The sequence below is a fragment of the Cynocephalus volans genome, chromosome 2 (genome assembly GCF_027409185.1).
Source record: "Cynocephalus volans isolate mCynVol1 chromosome 2, mCynVol1.pri, whole genome shotgun sequence".
Classification (NCBI taxonomy): Eukaryota; Metazoa; Chordata; class Mammalia; order Dermoptera; family Cynocephalidae; genus Cynocephalus; species Cynocephalus volans.
This window is the reverse complement of record NC_084461.1, coordinates 61,612,496-61,630,950: the sequence shown is the minus strand read 5'-3', so window position 1 is coordinate 61,630,950 and position 18,455 is coordinate 61,612,496. Positions and strand designations below refer to the sequence as shown.

Genomic DNA, 18,455 nt, shown 5'->3' with positions numbered 1-18,455 from the left:
CTCTTTTTCAATTATTTTTCATTCACCTATGAAAACTCCAAAGCTGGTTAAATCCATATCTCAGCTTATTCCACATCTGCATTCTCACAGCTGAATGTGAACAAAGAAAAACACACAATCATGCTAATCAGTCGCACTGTAAATCCACTACAGTAACACAAAATCCTTGGTGCTCCTGGTAATCCTACTTCATTCTCTAGTCCATTTATTCCCCCATCATCATAATAATAGCTAACAACAGAGATATTCTAGGTACTTTTAGATATTAACCCAATTCTCACAACCATCCTATGTAATTTTGTTTCTGATTGACAGAGGAGGAAAAAGGTACAAGGTGGTAAAATAACTTTCCCCAAATCAGTGTCAAGCCAAGATTCAAATCCAGGCAAATGGTGCCAAATTCTGAGTTCTCAACCTTTCTAGGAGTATGTCATACTTTCTGTTCTTTCCTCAAACTTCCTCCTCCTCCCACCTTTTTCAGTTGGTTATCATTTTGGTTTTTCTCCAATGAAGGTACCCAGTAAAGAACTTCCACAAACCTCCACTATCACATTTACCCACCAAATTTCATCTGTGCCTGTATGTACTGTCTTCCCTTCTGAACCATACCCAAACCAGTCATTCTTCTATCTAAGCAAACCCTTCCTCTTGGGCACTTGGCCCTATCCCTCCTCCTAAGGACATTGCTCCAGCAATTGCTGCTCAGCACCCCCACACACACCCCCATCCTGTATCATGTTCCCTCTCTACAGGATTATCCCCACTGACATACATTCTGTCACTGTTCCCAACTTAAATCTCAAATGAAGTATGGATCTTAAGGCAATTTTGCTAAGTGAAAAAAGCTAGGCACCACCCCTCCATCCCAAATTCTGATTCCATTTGTATAAAATTCTTGAAAATGCAAACTAAACTGCCAGTCTGTGGTAACAGAAGTAGATCAATAGTTGCCGGGGGAGGAGGGGCAGGGAGACAAAGGAGGAATTACCAAGGGGCAGGAAGAAACTTTTGAGGGTGTCGAACATGTTATCTTGATTGTGGTGATTTCGTGGAAGTACACGTCAAAATATATCAAATAGAACACTTTAAATATGTGTAGCTTATAGCCTATCAACTACACCTCATTAATAAAAAAAAAAAAAAAAAAAAAACCACCAAAAAAACCTCTTGACCCCATATCCCTCCAGTCATTGCCCAATTTTTCCACTCCTCTTTATGGTAAAACTATCCAAAGAGCTATCTAAACAGTCTCCAATTTCTAGCCCTTCTGTGACTTTCTCTTTCCATCTCCTCTCCCTTGCTCCACACCAGCTAAACTGGCCACCTTGCTGTTCCTAATTCCCGAGGCATGCCTCTGCCTCAGGATCTTTGAACTCTGCCCTTACCTGTCAAGGATCCCTCACTTCCTTAAGAACTTTGCTCAACTGTCACCCCAGCAAGGCCTTCCTTAACTATTCCATTTAAAACTTCAACCCACTTGTCTCCCCTATCATTTCCTATCTCCCTCCCCTGCCTGGTGGTTCTCCACATCATTCAGCACTATCTGATCCACTATATACTTTACTTGTTTATTCAACATCTCCTGCAACTAGAATATTAGTTCCAAGAGAGCAGGAATTTGAGTCTGTTTTGTTCCTTGCTATAACCCCAATTCCCTGGCCTCTAATGTGTCTGAAGAAGCATCAGGATTAGTGTCTTTGGAATCACTTGCTTGTAAAAAAGAGAAACACACTCTCATCTAAGCAAAAATAATTTATTAGAGGAATTCCAAAGAATCTCATGGACCTCTGGGGGGAGGAAGTACAGCCAGAATAAGGGACATAGCCATCAGGAACTAAGACTGTTTCTCTCTCATCTAGTCTCATCCTAAGGTAGGATGATCTGTCTTTATTTTCTCTGCACTAGGTTTCATTCTCCCTTCTCTCTGCAGACAAGCTTTCTCTCCTGATGATCCAAACACAGCATTCCCCACCTCCCACATTTTCCGAGATCGTGAATAACTTATAAGTCCCAGTTACAAATCCCTGGTAAGAGAAGGCTTGAGTCAGTTGACCTGCACTTCTGGTCCAGTTACCCATGACTGAAGGAATAGGCATGCTGCCACCTACTTACCGATAAGTGTTTTTTTCAGAGTCTAAGAGGGTATTTTGTTCATAGGAAAAACTAGTTACTTGCTAAAGTTAAGCATTTAAAATATCTCCTTAAGCATGTAAGTTTAACTTACAAACATTCCACTTAGAAAATGAATACATTTTAATAATCACTTTCAAGGGAGCCTCTAACTAATGTTTGGTAGAATTCATTTAAGTTGAACATACTAAATTTAACAGTCCCATTTACAATTCAAATTCTTTTAAATGACTTAATAGCATTTATAGGTTCAAGGAATTTAATTCTCTTTTAGACAAGATTGGGTGCGTTCAGAATGGTAAAGCCATAGACTGATTCTGTTCTAAATAGCACTTCAAATGTTTGACCCAACAAGAAAAACCTTCCTGGATGCTTAACTCTTATAAATATAATAAATTAAACATAAAGTGACTTTCTAAGTTCTGAAAAACATCTCAATATTTTTGTAGGCTTAGTAACATTTAAAAATACCTCTGAACTAAAAATTCTATGTCTAAAAATCTGCTAGGCATTTTTAATTAGAATCTTAAGGCCAATGTCACATACTGTAATATGCCAATTATGTTTAAATACTTCAAATAGGAAATACTATAGTTTGTCTCAATGAATGTAAAAACTCCTGAACTTAACATTAAAGTATTTATGATTATGGGGATTGTTTCCTTTTTGAAAATTTATAATCATTACATATTTCATTTGAGAACTATAGCACTCAGTGAGGTTTTATTAAATGAGTAGTTTAGCCTTAGCAGGCAGACCAGTTCACAGTGCTGGGATGATGAAGCACTCAAGTTTGGGAACTTCAAAAGTGAATGAACTTCTTTAGTTAATTCAATTTTAACTGAGAATAATACCAACCTTAGATGGTTGTTGTGAGAATCAAATGAAATAATGTATGAGAAAACTCTTGTCACATGTCACCTACCAGATGGCAGCTATAGTTTTAGATAGAATTTCAACTTCTCATTTTTACTAGTATGCAAATTATCAGCATACTTTTGAAGTTTATTTTTTTAAAAGCTTTTCAACAGAAATTTTGTTTAAATAAATTTACTCTCTTCAACCTGAAGTTTCTGATCTTGACTAACCTCATTACTCAGGGAAGCAAACTCCTGATATCTTACAAGCCGTTGTACTACATGGATTGCTTAAATCAATTTGCCCAAGAGAAACTAGACCCTATGTTTGAGCATATGCCATTACTAGAACATTTTGAGCATATGCCATTACTAGAACATATAAGTATGCCACTTTTTTCTGCTTTAAAAAAAGCTGAATTTACAGAACTAAAATTATGAGAGATTTGCATTACAAAATCTTCCTCTAAGGATTCTTCTAGCTCAAGACATTTTTCTTTACAGATTATTAACTACTTGAGGTGGGGTAAGAATAGGGGGAAGGTAGAAGAGGTAGCAATTGTGACATCAGTGTGCTAAAAGTCACTATCCATTGACTATCCATCAGGAATTAATACATCTCAGAAAGCCAATAAGAAAATAAAAATCTCTTTATAAAAAAATGTGATTTATATTGAACTTTCAAAAACACAGCTATTTTTCAAAGCAAACTGCTCCAGTCTGGGGTTCTCAAACAAGATGATTATGAAGAACAATGGGAAAAAAAATCTAAAGACAAAGCAGAGAAAATAGTTCTCAGAGGATTAGGTGGCTACAAAATAAGTTCCAAACAAATATATAAAATAGCTGAAAGGTCATTCCCCTGACCTAAGCAAAAATGAAAATTTGGTAGAAAGACTGAATACTGAAAGGAAGGGGAAAAAAACGTGGTCCAGTAAGGTCTATCTGTAGACCTTGTTCTGATAAGGACAATCAAGATTAAAGAAGTAAAAAGAAAAACCTGGGATGGCGCACAATTTTTAGCCAGCTAGTGTTGATTATTAAGAGCTGACCCCTGATTTGCCACACTTGAAACACATACCGTCCTATTACCAGCTAGAGCAGATTATTAGCATGTGATCTAAGACAAGTGACAATATCAAGGAGGAGAGGCAAGCTAAGCAGGAGCCTGGAAATCCCAAGGGCACTGATTACAGTGAAGAGTTTTTTGTTGCTGTTGCCATTTGTTTTTGTTTTCCAGGACAGAAGTAAAAAAAAAAAAAAAACGAAAAAAAACAAGACTCTGTTCCTTTGGCAGAATTCCCAGTTGGAACCCTCTCCTGAGGGTCCATGTTTGAACTCCCTTCTTAATACTTACCCAAGTGTAGATAGAAAACTTTGCTGTATTAAAATTAACATCAACTCATCCAATGTAGACATATAGTGTGACCATGTCAATTTAGATCTTCTAGCTGAAGATGACATAAAATAATTCAAAATATTACATGAAAAACCATGTCTTAAAATAGGTACTTATTTACCAATCATAATTATTCCAGTCTCTTCCAAAAAACTGCTTCTGTAAATAGTTTTCTTAATGTATCAAAGAGATTCTCTTTCCAATGGTTAATAGAGTCAAATCTATTCCAAGTTAGGAGTTCTTATATGTCTTATTAAGCAGACACTATGATTCTATCTGCTTGTTCTCAAGAAATCCATCAGCTGTATGTTTGAACACAGAAGTGCTTTCTTTCCTTGTCATGGTAGCAAACAGCATATCCATCATCCCCAAGGTTTCTAGTAGTTCTCTTTGATAATCAATCTCTTTTTCTACAAGTCCCTGAAGTACCAAAAACTTTTTATCAACTACAGGTGACTGACCAATCACAGGCAGATAGATATCTAAAAAGAGAGAAAGAAAACACATTAACTATGAACATCTTTATACAAATAAGTAAAAAGCAATAGTTAGATAAAGTATAAAAATATTAAATATAAAGGCACTGAAAAATCTGTACTTATTTTATAATTTATGATTTATAGAAAACATAACGATCCATCTAGATAAATTTATTTCAAAAAGAAATAAAGTACAGAGTGAAGGGTCTGATTTATTTTCATTTTCCCATTAAAAAAAAAAGTTGACCATTATAAATGTTTATGAAAAAAAAATTTAATCATAACCCTAGTCCCAATCAATTCAAAGTCACACCACTGTAAACATTTTATTCCATTTTATATTGCATCAATTATTGTTGGTGTTGTCGTTTGTTTGCTCCATGAAGATCCTTTCTGGAGAATTGATAAAAACAAAATATTTTGATCTACTTGATTTCCATATTTGATTTTATTATTTGACACTCTACTTTTGCAAGTATGCTAGGATTTTCAAGTTTTAACAACTACTTACCAATAATTATTTCAGCAGCATTGATCAAAACAGGGGCAAATCTTGGCTGAGACAGGTTCCTACAAAGCAAAAGTTCTATTTAATGAAAATTGGTAACTTTAAAACTTCTTAAAACAGATCTAATGTTCTGTCAGTTCTCTACAAAGATCAGACTAAACGTCTTTCATTTGGTGATAAAGAAGGACTTCAGATGCAAAATACAAGTGTCTCATAGACATAAAACATACCTTATCAAAAAATTAAGAACACGACTAATTTCCTTTTCATCCCGACCTGCAAGGGCATTTGCAAGGACTCCTCTTCGATTTAGCTCCTTTATGATGGAAACTGTAATTTCAGGTGTCTTTATCGTACAGTCAGGCTAGAAAAATTATCAGAGTCAACATGAGCAGACAAGACAACACAAGGAAAAAATCACTGTCTTGCACTAAATTACCAAGTTTGAACAGGTTTTTCCTTTCAGAGTCCCAAGTCACAGTAGTGCACAAGGCAAGTAATAAAATGATTCTTTTAAAAATGCTCCTCACTCACCTCAAGAACTCTGTCAAGTGCCTTAGAGATTCGAAAATTTTTCAGATCCCTGTCATACAATTCTAGGTGTTTCTTTCCTGGCCTGTTGATTAAAATGTCATCCTGAAAAGTAAATTATAGAGGAGAAAAATCAATTTGCGTAAAGTTCAACTCAAAATAAACTTTTTCTTAATGAAGTGGTATTTTTTTTAAACAGGGTGCCCTGAACTATATCACAAATAATGTTCATATGCCCATAATGCAGATGAAATGAAAATGGAATAATTTGCCAAATCAATGTGTTCTTACTCTTTCATGATTTTAACTTACAACAAACACAATTGCCTCAATTCTGGGCAAAAATTACTCATTTCAATTCCCTTTACATGGCAGGTAGTGTGATTTAGTACAAAGAGAACTAAAACAAGAATCAGAGATATTTAGATCTAGTCTCAACAACTCTAGATACTAGTAATAAAACCCTGGATCAATCACAACTTCTTTGTGTCTCAATTTTCTCAGATGCCAAATGGGGACTTTATTGGCTCTACGACTTTTCAGCATTGTTCAGAAGATCAAATCAGCTAGCATGTGAAAGACACTACTCTGCATGTGATAAAGCATTGTAACATTATGTTACGATTGAGAATGAAATAAAGTAGTCTTTGTTCCCGATTCTACTCAATCCATCAATCTAAAGATAATTCTGATGTAGACAAAAGCAAAATAAAGTTAGTTGCCTGTGAACTATGCTTTCCAATAACGTGCAAGGAATGGAGTTGGCTACTCTAACAAATTTCACCTTTTGAACAAATATGCAAAATACACAAATACCCGTTGCTTCATGTAATTTTTTCCTTTAATAAAGGTTCGATACGCAGGTCGTCTTCTCCTGGGAAGATAATCCTTCTTTGCTTCAGATTTCCGATGTTTAACACTCAGTATTCCATTGGTCATTCCTACAACGATTGTTTCATCTTCATGCTAACAACAATTAGAAAAATCAGTTAATCTATTCCTAATTCATAATTTACAGTACTTTTAATTCAAAATAACATTTGTAATGTGCTTGCTATTAATACATATTTTCACCAACAGTTCCATTCAGATAGATACTCTGCCTAACGATGATCTATGCAAAAAGAGCAAAATCATTTTTTCCTCTAGGATACAGTGTTGATAGAACTTATTTCACTTGTAAAATATCACTGGCAAAGCTTGTATAATAATACACAGTAATAGCATCAAGGATAACACGGTGGCATGACTTTCTACAATCTTGCCCCCTAAAAATATTTTTTAATAAGCTTTCCTCTCCCAAATCAGATTTTTTTTTTTAAAGCCAGTCAAATTTAGCAGTGGGGGGTTGTATACCAATTTTAGTGACACTAATGTTAGTAAGTTCTGATAACCGACTACTACTGGACCAGCCCCAATTCAGACTTCTATATAATATATTAAAATGTCTTCCTGCCCAATATGGGTCCTAATGAAATTTGACAGCATACATTTCAGAAAGAACGGTTAATAAAGAAAAGAAGATATTTCATTTTGTTGACCCCTTCTCCACCCACCTTTTTGTCTGCTCAGAGAGCCAAATGCCTTTACAGAATATTATAATATCCTTGAGTTAAATAGGTTGAAGAGAGATTTATCAACTTCCCAGGTCCTGTACTTAGTGTTAACAATGCCTACAGAACTGTACTTAGTTTAAAGCTATGTAGTGAGTGGGACCTAAGCCTAAATTTATGCTAAGTTATTAGGGGAAGTCACATATTCTAGCAATTATCTTAAATATCAAATGTGCAAGAACACTTATTCAAATCCGAGATAAACCCTGAAATTCCATTTAGTTTTATTTAACAGGCAAAGTTAGTGACAGCTTTAAAATGAGCTAAAAGTACTTACTGAAAGTGCAAGACTTAAAATTGAAGCTGCATAATCAAAACTGTGAACTACTTTGTAGGAAGTTGTGCTATATACTTTCACTTTCCTAATAAAAAAGAAAAGCTTTGTCACAAATCCTCTTAGAAATGAGCATGAAACTCAAAATATGAATACTAAAACTTACACAACAGTGAAGAAAAACAATAATTAGTAATGTTAATTACAAAGTAATTCATCACTGAATCCCTTAAAAAAAAGTGAACAGTATATCAGCATTAATCATAATGTCTGCATGACTTTGACTAGCCACTTCTAAAAGAAGATAGACCACGAATCACTCTCATCTGAAGATAAAAAGTAAAGAAAAAGTAGCAATGAAAGTACATCAAAACAGCAGGGTTTCTCAACCTCAGCATTACTGACATTTTGTGCCATAGAATTCTTTGTTGTAGGGGCTGTTCTGTGCATTGTAGAATGTTTAATAGCACCCCTGACTTCTACTGCCATATAGTAAAGGCACCATGCCCTGAAGTTGTGACAAAAGCCAAAAATGTCTCCAGATATTGTTGAATGCCCGCTGGCAGACAAAAATCACTCTAGGTTGAGAACCACAGCAAACAGAGCCAATTTACCCTTAGCTTTTTAGGGATATATCTAAAAATCAAGTTCCAAATTGCCTAGTAAAACTATTTCAGAGAATTTGCCATACATTTACATGATAACTTCTTCTCTATTAAAAAATATTTTCTAGCTTTTAAAATATGTATTTTTAAAAAATAAACATACTGAAAATGAAGGCTTTTCATAATGGGAGACAAAATGGAAATATGGAAATAAAATGACCAACAATAGATGAAAAGTAAATTCTAGAACTGTGGCACAGTTCTAGTCACATGTGGCTATCGAGCACTTGAAATGTGGCTAGTGAAAATAAGGAACAAAGTCTTTAATTACAATTTACATTGATTACATATTAAAATATTGTATATGTTTTATATATATTTTACTTTTGTATTACATATTGGGTGAAACAAAATATATTATTAAAATTAAATTTTTACCTAGTTTTTTTTAACCTTTCTTAATGTGGCTGCTAAAACATTTAAAATTACATATGTGGGGCTAGGTAGTTAGCTCACTTGGTTAGAGCATGGTATTATAACACCAAGGTCAAGGGGTTCAGATCCTCATACCGGCCAGCCACCCAAAAAATAAATAAAATAAAATTACATATGTGGCCTATATTTCTACTGGACAGCACTACTCTAGAACATTAACTAATGGAGTTCTAAATATCTATTTAAAATAGTAATATTTGGATCACATTAATGTGTAGAAATGTCCACACGAAGCTTCAAATTTTAAAGGATATAAACTAGAATATATACCTATATTCATTATAAAAATTTCAAAATCCATGAATGCATAATAACGATTTTAAAAGAACCTATAGAATAAAATTATTTTAAAAGATTATCATTTGTATGGTTGAATATAGTGCTCAAATATGTAAGTTAAAACAAATTATGTAAAGGGAGAAAATAAGTAACTATGTAAATTATAGGTCAAAACTATTTTCAACTCAACAGATTTTTTTTCATGGAAATCATTATTGGAATACTTATTACAAATACTGCTGAAATAAGTCATTTCCTCAAGTGGTAAACACTTGTACACTAATAATAATGAACAAAGAAAATTAAAATGCTAACCTATCCAGTGAGCCAGAGAGTAACCTCTGTCCAGAGCTGCTCAGACATAAACACGTCACAGTTTTGTGATGATTCTTCAAAGACACTAGCAACTGTCCTCCTTTTAACATGTCCCAGACTTTAACATAGCGACCTCCTATAAAAAGAAATAATCATTAACTTGATATTCTGCAGATATATTCAAAATTTTAAAGATCTAAAAAGTATTGTTCACCTGACACTCCACAGCACGGAGGCTGAGCGAGGGATTCCAGAACCAGACTGCTTGGTTTAAATACTTGGCTCTACCACTTACTAGATATGTGACCAATAATAATAGTGAAGTTCCTACATCACAGAACCGTTATGACAAATAACTTCATATTTGTGAAGTACATAGAACTGCTTAGCAAAATAAAAAGTGTGGCTGAAAAATATCTCATTTTAAGAAAATTATAATAAAGTCACTCTTCAAAAGAAATTCTGTATAACCATGGAAATGAATAAAGTGGATTTTATTTCCTAAAAATTTTGTGAACCCCAACAAAACTAAAAAACGTCCCTATAATTTTATTCTGAGAGTTGGAAATATCCTTAAAGGTAATTTAATTCAATGATTTAAAAAGAATTTTTTAATATAGCATTTTCTTTCAACAAAACATCAAGCAAAAGTCTAGTACAGAAAACAGAAAACGGAGTGGGAAGGAAGAGTGAGGTTCTTATCTACCCTGATTGGGGAACAGGGACTGGAACCCCACCACTCACATGTGGCAGCTCATGAGAGGGACTACAGTTTGAAACCACTGATCTAGTCCAACCTCACATTTTCAAGGTTTAGAGAAATTCAACGATTGCCCAGTCACACAATTAGCTAGTGGCACAATGGAGATTAGCACACAGGTATCCATTCTTCCTGTTCAAATAGATCTTATTTCCATTTCCCAAAGTAACAGCAAGAAAAGTAGATACACCTCACAATGTTATCAACTTTTTTTTTGGCGGCTGGCTGGTTTGGGGACCTAAACCCTTCACCTGGGTATTACAACACTGTGCTCTAACCTACTGAGCTAACCAGCCAGCCTATTTTTAAATCAAATAGGCACTGGGTAAGAGTATAAAACAGAATAATTTCTACCTAGATTTTAGAATTAGGGCAAAAAAAGGCTTAATTAAGAAAAATTAGAGCCATATATATGCTATCAAGTATACATACAACTTATACACTCTTCTAATGTCAACACATTTTTACTTTATTAGCAAATGAAAAAAGCCAATTTACTTCTTCCATTATAATTATGAAAATGCTCTATGCTCAACATAACAAAAAAACACCTAAGTTCAACTTGTTGAAATTGTATCAAGGCCCCTTTTGATTCCACATTATCTCCTCCTCTCGCACTATCAGCTATATGCTGGGTAAGGGCATTTCAATCAAGAGAGTCACATAAAAAGAGACAAGGCTGATTCTAGATCTGAAATAACCTGTTTTCAAAAACTGCCGTAGATATCTTAGGTAGTTATAACAGAAGGAGTATGACCTAGATATCCGGGGTCAAAGAAAATGGTACAGGTTAAGTACATAATACAGGCTCTCGAGTTCTGGGATTTCAGATCTGCCACTTACCCACTTTGCCTTGGAAAAATTAATTACACTGATAAATTATAATAGCAATTGATAAAGAAATAACTGATTCAAGACTAACAATACTGAAAGCTATTTTTGAAAGAAATACCTGTGGATACCAGAAGACCTCCAGAAGGGAAAAGCAGGACGCTCTCCACTGGATGCCCGTGCTCAACAAAAAGAACACTCTTATTTGTCCGTGCATCAAACATCTTCACAGTATGATCATATGACCCTAAAATGTTAATTTTTTGTATTATGTGAGTTTCAAACAAAAACTGTGTGTGTGTGTGTATCCAGACGTCAATTTTAAAAGAAAAAAAAGCTTAGGTGGAATTTTAAAGACACATATTATACATACATACATGAAGACACAATACTTCTTAAACCCTTTGCTACCAGTGATTGTTTCTGAGGAAGCACTATACTATATTACACAGAATTTAACTTGCTCTGATCTTAAACTATTCCTATCTTCAGGGTACTGTCACTACTGAATCATCTGGGAATCTTTGCATAGGCACCCACCCACAAAGGCTAAACTGCAGTATTTGTTTCTCGGCTGCTAGAGGTTCCCTGAAAACCAGGGCACCAAACCCATTTACAGGTCTGACAGTTTATGTTTTCAAGACAGCCTGATTTTTCCAAATACACTTGGAAGACAAGAACCACCAAAAGAAGAAAAAGAAAATCAAAAAACAATTGGATAATTAATCAGAAACATATTCCTTTATAAAAAATGTTTACACCTCTCCATCCCAAAAGAGTACCACAGCAACATTAAAGTATATCCCAGTAAGATTATCTTCTTCAGGAGGGAAAAGAGCTCACCAACCTGTTACAAAGAGATCCGGGTTCAATTTGCTAGCACATCCACACCTCACATAATCAGAATGTTCTTGGAATGTAAGAATTTCTTTGGAGTTTGGAATATCCCATAATTTAACTGTATAATCATCAGCCCCAGAGATCACATGGTATTTATCAGCTGTAAAATCTACTGTATGAACTGCTCTGAAAGATCAAGGATCAGTTTATTAAAAAGCAAGAAAAATATTATAGCACCTTCTAACTTAAAATGCTTTTTTACCAACTCAGTTCCAGGAAGTATTTGTAGAGGGAAATTATGAGAGAAAAAGAAAACCTTTAAAACAGATGTCTGCCTCCAAGACAGTTTAGAAATGTAAATATCCCTGCACTATGAAGTTAATAAGAATATTAAACAATAGCCTTAAAATTATATTCTAGTATGTTAACAACTCTACTTAGCTGCTTAATAAAGATGAATATTCTAAATGCTGAAATAAAGGCATTTTTAATTTAAAAAAATTTTTTAACTCTAAAAAGACTTGCCACTAAGTAGGATCATGTTAAGTGAATTTTGTTATATTTTAAATGTTTTACTGATGGGGAAAGACCATCCTAATAATACACAATAAAAAGCACTTATGAGATTTTTAAATCAGTAGCAAATTTCAGCAATGATATTGGTAGTCCTGAAACAAAGTTATAATATAGAATTGTAGTGGCCATTCAATTTTATCAAGGGGCAAAATACTACAAATCCAAGAAGAAAAGGAAAATCCACCTTCCAACTTGGCTTCAACATGACAGCCTCTAAGATAGTCCAGGGCTATAAAGCTCTCATTAATAGTTGTGAGGTTGCCTGTGGATCAGTGATTCTTAACTTCAACTACGTCACAGACCCCACTGAGGAGTTAATAAAAGAACATTTCGCTAGATAAACATACATTTCCTAAAATGTCATGTACAATTCTAGGGAATTCATAAGCCCCATGAAATTGGACCACGGAATCCAAGTTAAGCACCCTGTCTTAGAACAACCAGGAAATAAAGTACAAACAAGTACATAATCTTCATAGAACTGTTCTGTTTTTATTCAAAGCCCAGAGAAAGAACAGAACTTACAACAAAACAAAACAAAAACACATAAAAACTGTCTCTCACTTTGTATGGCCTTCAAACTGCCTGAGGGGAGCCCTCCCACTTATATCAAAAAGTTGAATTCCACCGTCTTCACTGCCAGCCACAAGCAATCTACCGTCCTGTCGAAAAGTAGCACAGTATGCTGTGTCTTTAAATCGGGAAAAGGTTTTTATAGGTTCTTGGGAGTATCGGCCATAAATGTGAATCTACAAGATAAAAAATAGTATTTCATCAGATGGTTCAAGGTCAGTAGTAAACTGTACAAAAGAAAAATAAAGACATTTAATATTGTACTTACCCTTGAGGAAGCTGTGACAGCATAATTATATGGAGGCTGTGGAGAAAAGTCTACTTTCGATACTGCTCCAAACTCCTTAATCTGAACAGGGGTCTTAATGAAAAATAATACAGAATATTAGCAGAGTTACAACTGGTAAGTCCCATTTAAGCATTATTTAATTTTTTACAGATGATTTCTTCTTGTTCTTAGTAATATTTACTAGGTTGTATTTAATACAGAATTATGAAGAAAGCAAAAAAGGTCCATATCCCATCACCCATACTATCCCTGTTGCCATTAAAATAAATAAATCTATGGTTAGAAAGCCACAGGGGAAAAAAAAAGTTATGCCTATACCAGCATACATTTTATCATGTTTTAAAAATGACACAAAGATGATTATAACCTGCAGGCTCTTCCAAACCTTGCTTTTTTTCACTTGATAAAACATTTTAACTAACTTTTCATATGAGCAGTAGATTTACCATCCATTATAAGACACACCATAATTTACTATACCAGTCTACTATTAATAGACATAGGTTTTTCAAGATCTAATATTACAAATAATACTTCAATGAACATCTTTATACATATACTTTAGCAACCTTTTGGGAATATATCCATTGAGTATGTTCCAAGCTGTGAGAGTACAAGGCCAAAAGGTATGTACATTTTTAAAACCATGATAGATATGGCCAAATTGCCATCCAAAAAGTTTGCACCAATTTCCCTCCCTCAAATAGCAATGATGACCAAAATTTTTCATTGGTACCAATAGATGAAAAATAGTATCTGAATTACTGTCTTAACTTGCATTTCTTTATTTACAATTAAAGCTGAGGCTCTTTTAATATATTTACTGGCCATTTAAATTTCTTTTCTCATAAACTTCCCAATTCCAAATTTGTCAATTTTTCTATTTAGTTCTTCAATTTTTAAAAAGTTATTTGTAAGCCTTTTTAGATGATACAGAAGAACTAATTTCACACTACTTCTTCCTTAGATTAAGAAAGGCAAGAAAATATCTTCTTGCTTATGAGATTCAATTCTAAAATTTAATTCATTTGGCTTGATTAATCATCTATTCTGGGCTAGGCACTTGTATCGTTAAACTGATCAAGCAGTATGGACTCTCATAAAATTCCAAGAAAAAACAGATGTCTACTTATCCACCCAAACTATAAGCTGCGGATAGATTATTTTTAGTTACTAGTTCTCTGTTAGAGTATACAAAGTGCAACATGTGCTGGAGAAAATGGCATAATGCTCCTCACTCATTATCTCCCATACTCACCTTATAATTGTTCCAGTACAGTGTATCTTGAGTGATTTTTTCACCAAGTATAGGATATGTCTGAATAGCTACAGGTTTATAACCAGCCATAATTTCATATAATTACACTGTTATCCAAGGGTCAGTAGTTTGCATTTGATGTTAGAAATAATTATAGTGATTCTCCCTTTAAAAGTCTGAAAAAGAAAATATTTTATATACATGGATTAATCATAAACTTTTACACAGAGTTATGATTTTCACTCTACCTTCTTTCAAAAGGATGTGTGGAAGTTTATTGATTAGTGAACAATAAACCATTTAATTGAAAGGAAGAAGAGACCATCTAAAGGAAACAGAAATAATACAGATAAGGACTAACATACTGCACCATCTACTCAGCTGTACACAGAGACCGTACACAAATGTTCTCACACCTAACCAACCTGTTTATAACACCTGGGAATAAATCTGGCTCAGCCTGCCAGTAGCCAAACCAGACAGAAGTGCAATAGCTTAAAGAGTTCATTATGTGACAACTGAAAACATTAGAGTGAAACTGCAAACACAAAAGTTTGCTGAAACTAAGCTTAAGATGGTATTTAATCTATAAAAATATAGTCTACAGACTTGACTTCCTGAAAGCCTAAAAATGCCAAGAAGAAAACAAAGTGAACATTCTAATGTAGAAGCTTAAAATTAAATTAAAATTAAAAGATAATGTTCTGATAAAGAAACTTAAAAATTAAATTAATTTTACAAGATTTAAAGAGTAGGAAAGAAAACCAGAAAACAGCAATTCTGAAATTAAATTCTAAATTAAAAGACAGAATAGAGAAAAATAAGTTAAAATTTTTAACTAACATGTAATTAAGTCTAAACATCTTTCCAAAACTACTCAATTGCAACAGATTCAACATTAGCAGGTGAAGGATTCCAGAGGTGTTACATTAGTCATCATCTATTCCAAAAAGCCTGGAAACACTACATCAGTAATGTTACTGATGTAACATCAAATAAATAAGCATGACATATTTTAAAGGCTGTTTTGATGAAACATGGCAAACAGTAATTAAAGGGGGAAAACTTCTGTTCATTCGAGTACCTATAATGTGCAGGACACTGTTCTAGGCACTGGGGATACAATGGTGAGTAAAGCAGACATGGTCTGTGACCTCACATACAGTAGTCGTCCCTCAATATCCATGGGAGATTAGTTCCAAGACCACCCAAGGACAACAAAATCAGATGCTCAAGTACAAAACATAAAATGACATGGTACTTGCATATAACCTATGGATATTCTCCCTGACATGGTATTTGCATAGATTCTATGCACATTCTCCCCTATACTTTTTAATCTCTAGATTACTTATAATACCTAATACAATGTAAATACTACGTAAGTATATAAGTATAGTTGTACTATATAGTTTAGGGAACAATGACAAGAGAAAAAGCCTGTACATGTTCGGTACATACACAATTTTTTTTAAGAACGCAGCTGACCTTTAAATGACATGGGTTTGAACTGCACGGGTCCTCTTACATGCAGAGTTTTTAACCAACAGCTGATTGAAAACACAGTATTTGGAGGATGAGGAACTCGAATATGTGGAGAACTGACTTTTCTTGTATGCAGGTTCTACAGAACCATCTGTGGGACTTGATTATCCATGGATTTTGGCATACTCAGAGGGGGGAGGGGGCCTGGAACCAGAACCCTCACATATACTGAGGGACAGCTGTATTTTCAGGCTGAGATTGGTTGCATCCATAGATGCAGAATTCACAGATACAGAGGGCAGACTGGACTCCAATATTTTCTATTTTGGCTGGTGATGAGCACCAGCTAGGAATCTAGACTCAGCCTTGACTTGTCCTCCCTCCTCACTCCTAAAAACCAAAGTTAACAAGACCTGCTGATTTTCCTCCCAAATCTTTGTAAACTTCTTTGCGTCCACTTCACCCCTAGGTTCCACTGCCCTAATTCAGACCTTCTCGTCTAGTAGTGCAACATCATTCTAAGGTCTCACTGACTCCCATCCATCTTCCAAATAGCCACCAGCTGTCCTTTTCTACAAAACCCAACACTGCCTAGAAAATAAGGCCCAATCTCCTTAAAATGGCATGTAAGGCCCTCTGTTGATCTCGCCCTTGCTTACCTTTCCAGCCTCACCTCTTGTTATTCCCAATTGTTTACTGTTCCCTTAACATACCACACTCTTTCTTGCCTCAATATCTTTGCTCACTTGTGCTCTCTGCCAGAAATGCCCTCTACCTACTTCCTATTTATCATTTAAGTCTCAACACAGCAATCATGTCCTCCAAGAAAACTTCTCTGATCCCCAAGGCTGGGTCAGGCACCTGTCTTCTATGATCCTATTCGATTCTGCATATCTCTGTCAATACCCATAATTACATTGCATTGTAACAATCTCTTTTCCCTGTTAATCTGAACATTTTGTGTCAGGAAGATTTAAAAGAAAGCACTGAAAGAATGTGGAAGGAAAGTAAGGAAGCATTGTACTGAGTTCTATGGGAAAATAAAAAATTAAATTACAAATGGTGCTTATAATATGAACATTGCTATAGAGCAGGGGTTGACAAACTTCTTCTGTAAAGAACCAGATAGTAAATATTTTAGGCTTTGTGGGCCAACAGGCAAAATGAAGAATATTATGTAATTATTTATATAACAAGAAAAAAATTATCCCAAATATTTATTAACAATCCCCCCAAATAACTATAATTTTGTTTATGAATGGGAAAAATGGTATTTTTGGGGGGAGAGGAATAACATTTTGCTTAATTCAGGCTTAAAGTCAGTGTTTCCTATCATCAAACAGATTGCAAACACTCATCTGTAAAAATCATTCTTGACTCACTGGATACACAAAAACAGGCACCAGGCGAGACCTGCCCCTTCCCGCCCCCTTTTGGCCTCTTATAGTATAGGAATATAGGTGAAGCAGTATCTAACTCTGCCTTGCCAGAAATAGTTTAAAACTTTACAGGAAAGAAGTGAGGAGTGGTAGCAGTGGTTTGCGAGATTACACAGAGAGGAACAGCGGGGAGTGGGGGGTGACAGGTGGGGTGGGGGGAGGGAGTGCAAATAGCATGAGGCAAGAAATGACATGAGAAGGAATAGGAAGAAAATGATCAGGGAGAGATCAGAGCCTATAACACTGGGACTAACTGAATAACAGATACTACTGCGATACGATGCAGAACATCAAATAAATGCTATGAAGTAAGGCAGAGTACTGAGAGCTCAAAAGGGGAAGACATAATTCTACCTGGGAGGCATCCGTAAAGTGTGCCATTTCAGCTGGACCTTGAAGTATAACATTAGAACTGCTTCACCACTTGAGATGGGCGCAAAGGCGAAGGGGGGGGGGGTGAAAGGAAAATGCGGGGTTAGCCATTCGAAACTGAGGGAACCTCCTAAGCAAAGACAGAGATAGGATTCTGTCCATTCCCTTGGAGAATTGCAGATTACTTCAGGGACTAATAACGGTGGGCAAGAGGGAATGTGATCGTAGAAGAGGAAAATCTAGGTCGAAGCAAAATTGCGGGGATCCTGAGAGGTCGGTGAAGGAGCATAGCCATTCTGTGGAGCCTGGGAGCATACCAGATTCCACAGGAAGGCCCGATGTAAGTCCGGTCCATTCCCAGTGGGAGCCGCCTTCACCTACCTCCGCTGGGCCCCGAGGGTCCGTCGGGGCACCCCACCTTCAAGGACAATTTCTTGGACTCCGCCAGCTCCCTACCCTGGACCGTTCTGGATCACTTACAGGAATCACGCGGACCCTCAAGGCTCCGCCGACACACAGGAAGAACGAAACGTCGCGCGAATATGAC

The 18,455-nt window shown here is 35.4% G+C and overlaps 1 protein-coding gene across 1 annotated transcript; it reads right to left on the bottom strand.

The window, feature by feature from the left end:
* Positions 1–1,739: 1,739 nt before the first annotated feature.
* On the bottom strand, positions 1,740–18,429 carry UTP15 (UTP15 small subunit processome component). The gene is made up of 13 exons (XM_063085993.1): positions 18,290–18,429; positions 14,613–14,788; positions 13,334–13,426; positions 13,057–13,241; positions 11,924–12,102; positions 11,198–11,323; positions 9,486–9,621; positions 7,795–7,879; positions 6,721–6,870; positions 5,908–6,009; positions 5,604–5,737; positions 5,377–5,435; positions 1,740–4,868 (listed from the first exon to the last, which is right to left on the bottom strand). The coding sequence occupies exons 2-13, from the start codon at positions 14,700–14,702 to the stop codon at positions 4,651–4,653; spliced, it is 1,557 nt and encodes a 518-aa protein (XP_062942063.1). The 5' UTR covers positions 14,703–14,788; positions 18,290–18,429; the 3' UTR covers positions 1,740–4,650.
* Positions 18,430–18,455: the final 26 nt, after the last annotated feature.

What these genes read in the sequence shown, in the direction of transcription:
- UTP15 (XM_063085993.1), bottom strand. Translation starts at nt 14,702, where the DNA reads ATGGCTGGTTATAAACCTGTAGCTATTCAGACATATCCTATACTTGGT. An exon ending in TGTACTGGAACAATTATAAG is followed by an intron (nt 13,427 to 14,612) that starts GTGAGTATGGGA and finishes TTTTTCATTAAG; the next exon opens with ACCCCTGTTCAGATTAAGGA. An exon ending in AGGTCTTCTGGTATCCACAG is followed by an intron (nt 9,622 to 11,197) that starts GTATTTCTTTCA and finishes TTCTTTTTATAG; the next exon opens with GAGGTCGCTATGTTAAAGTC.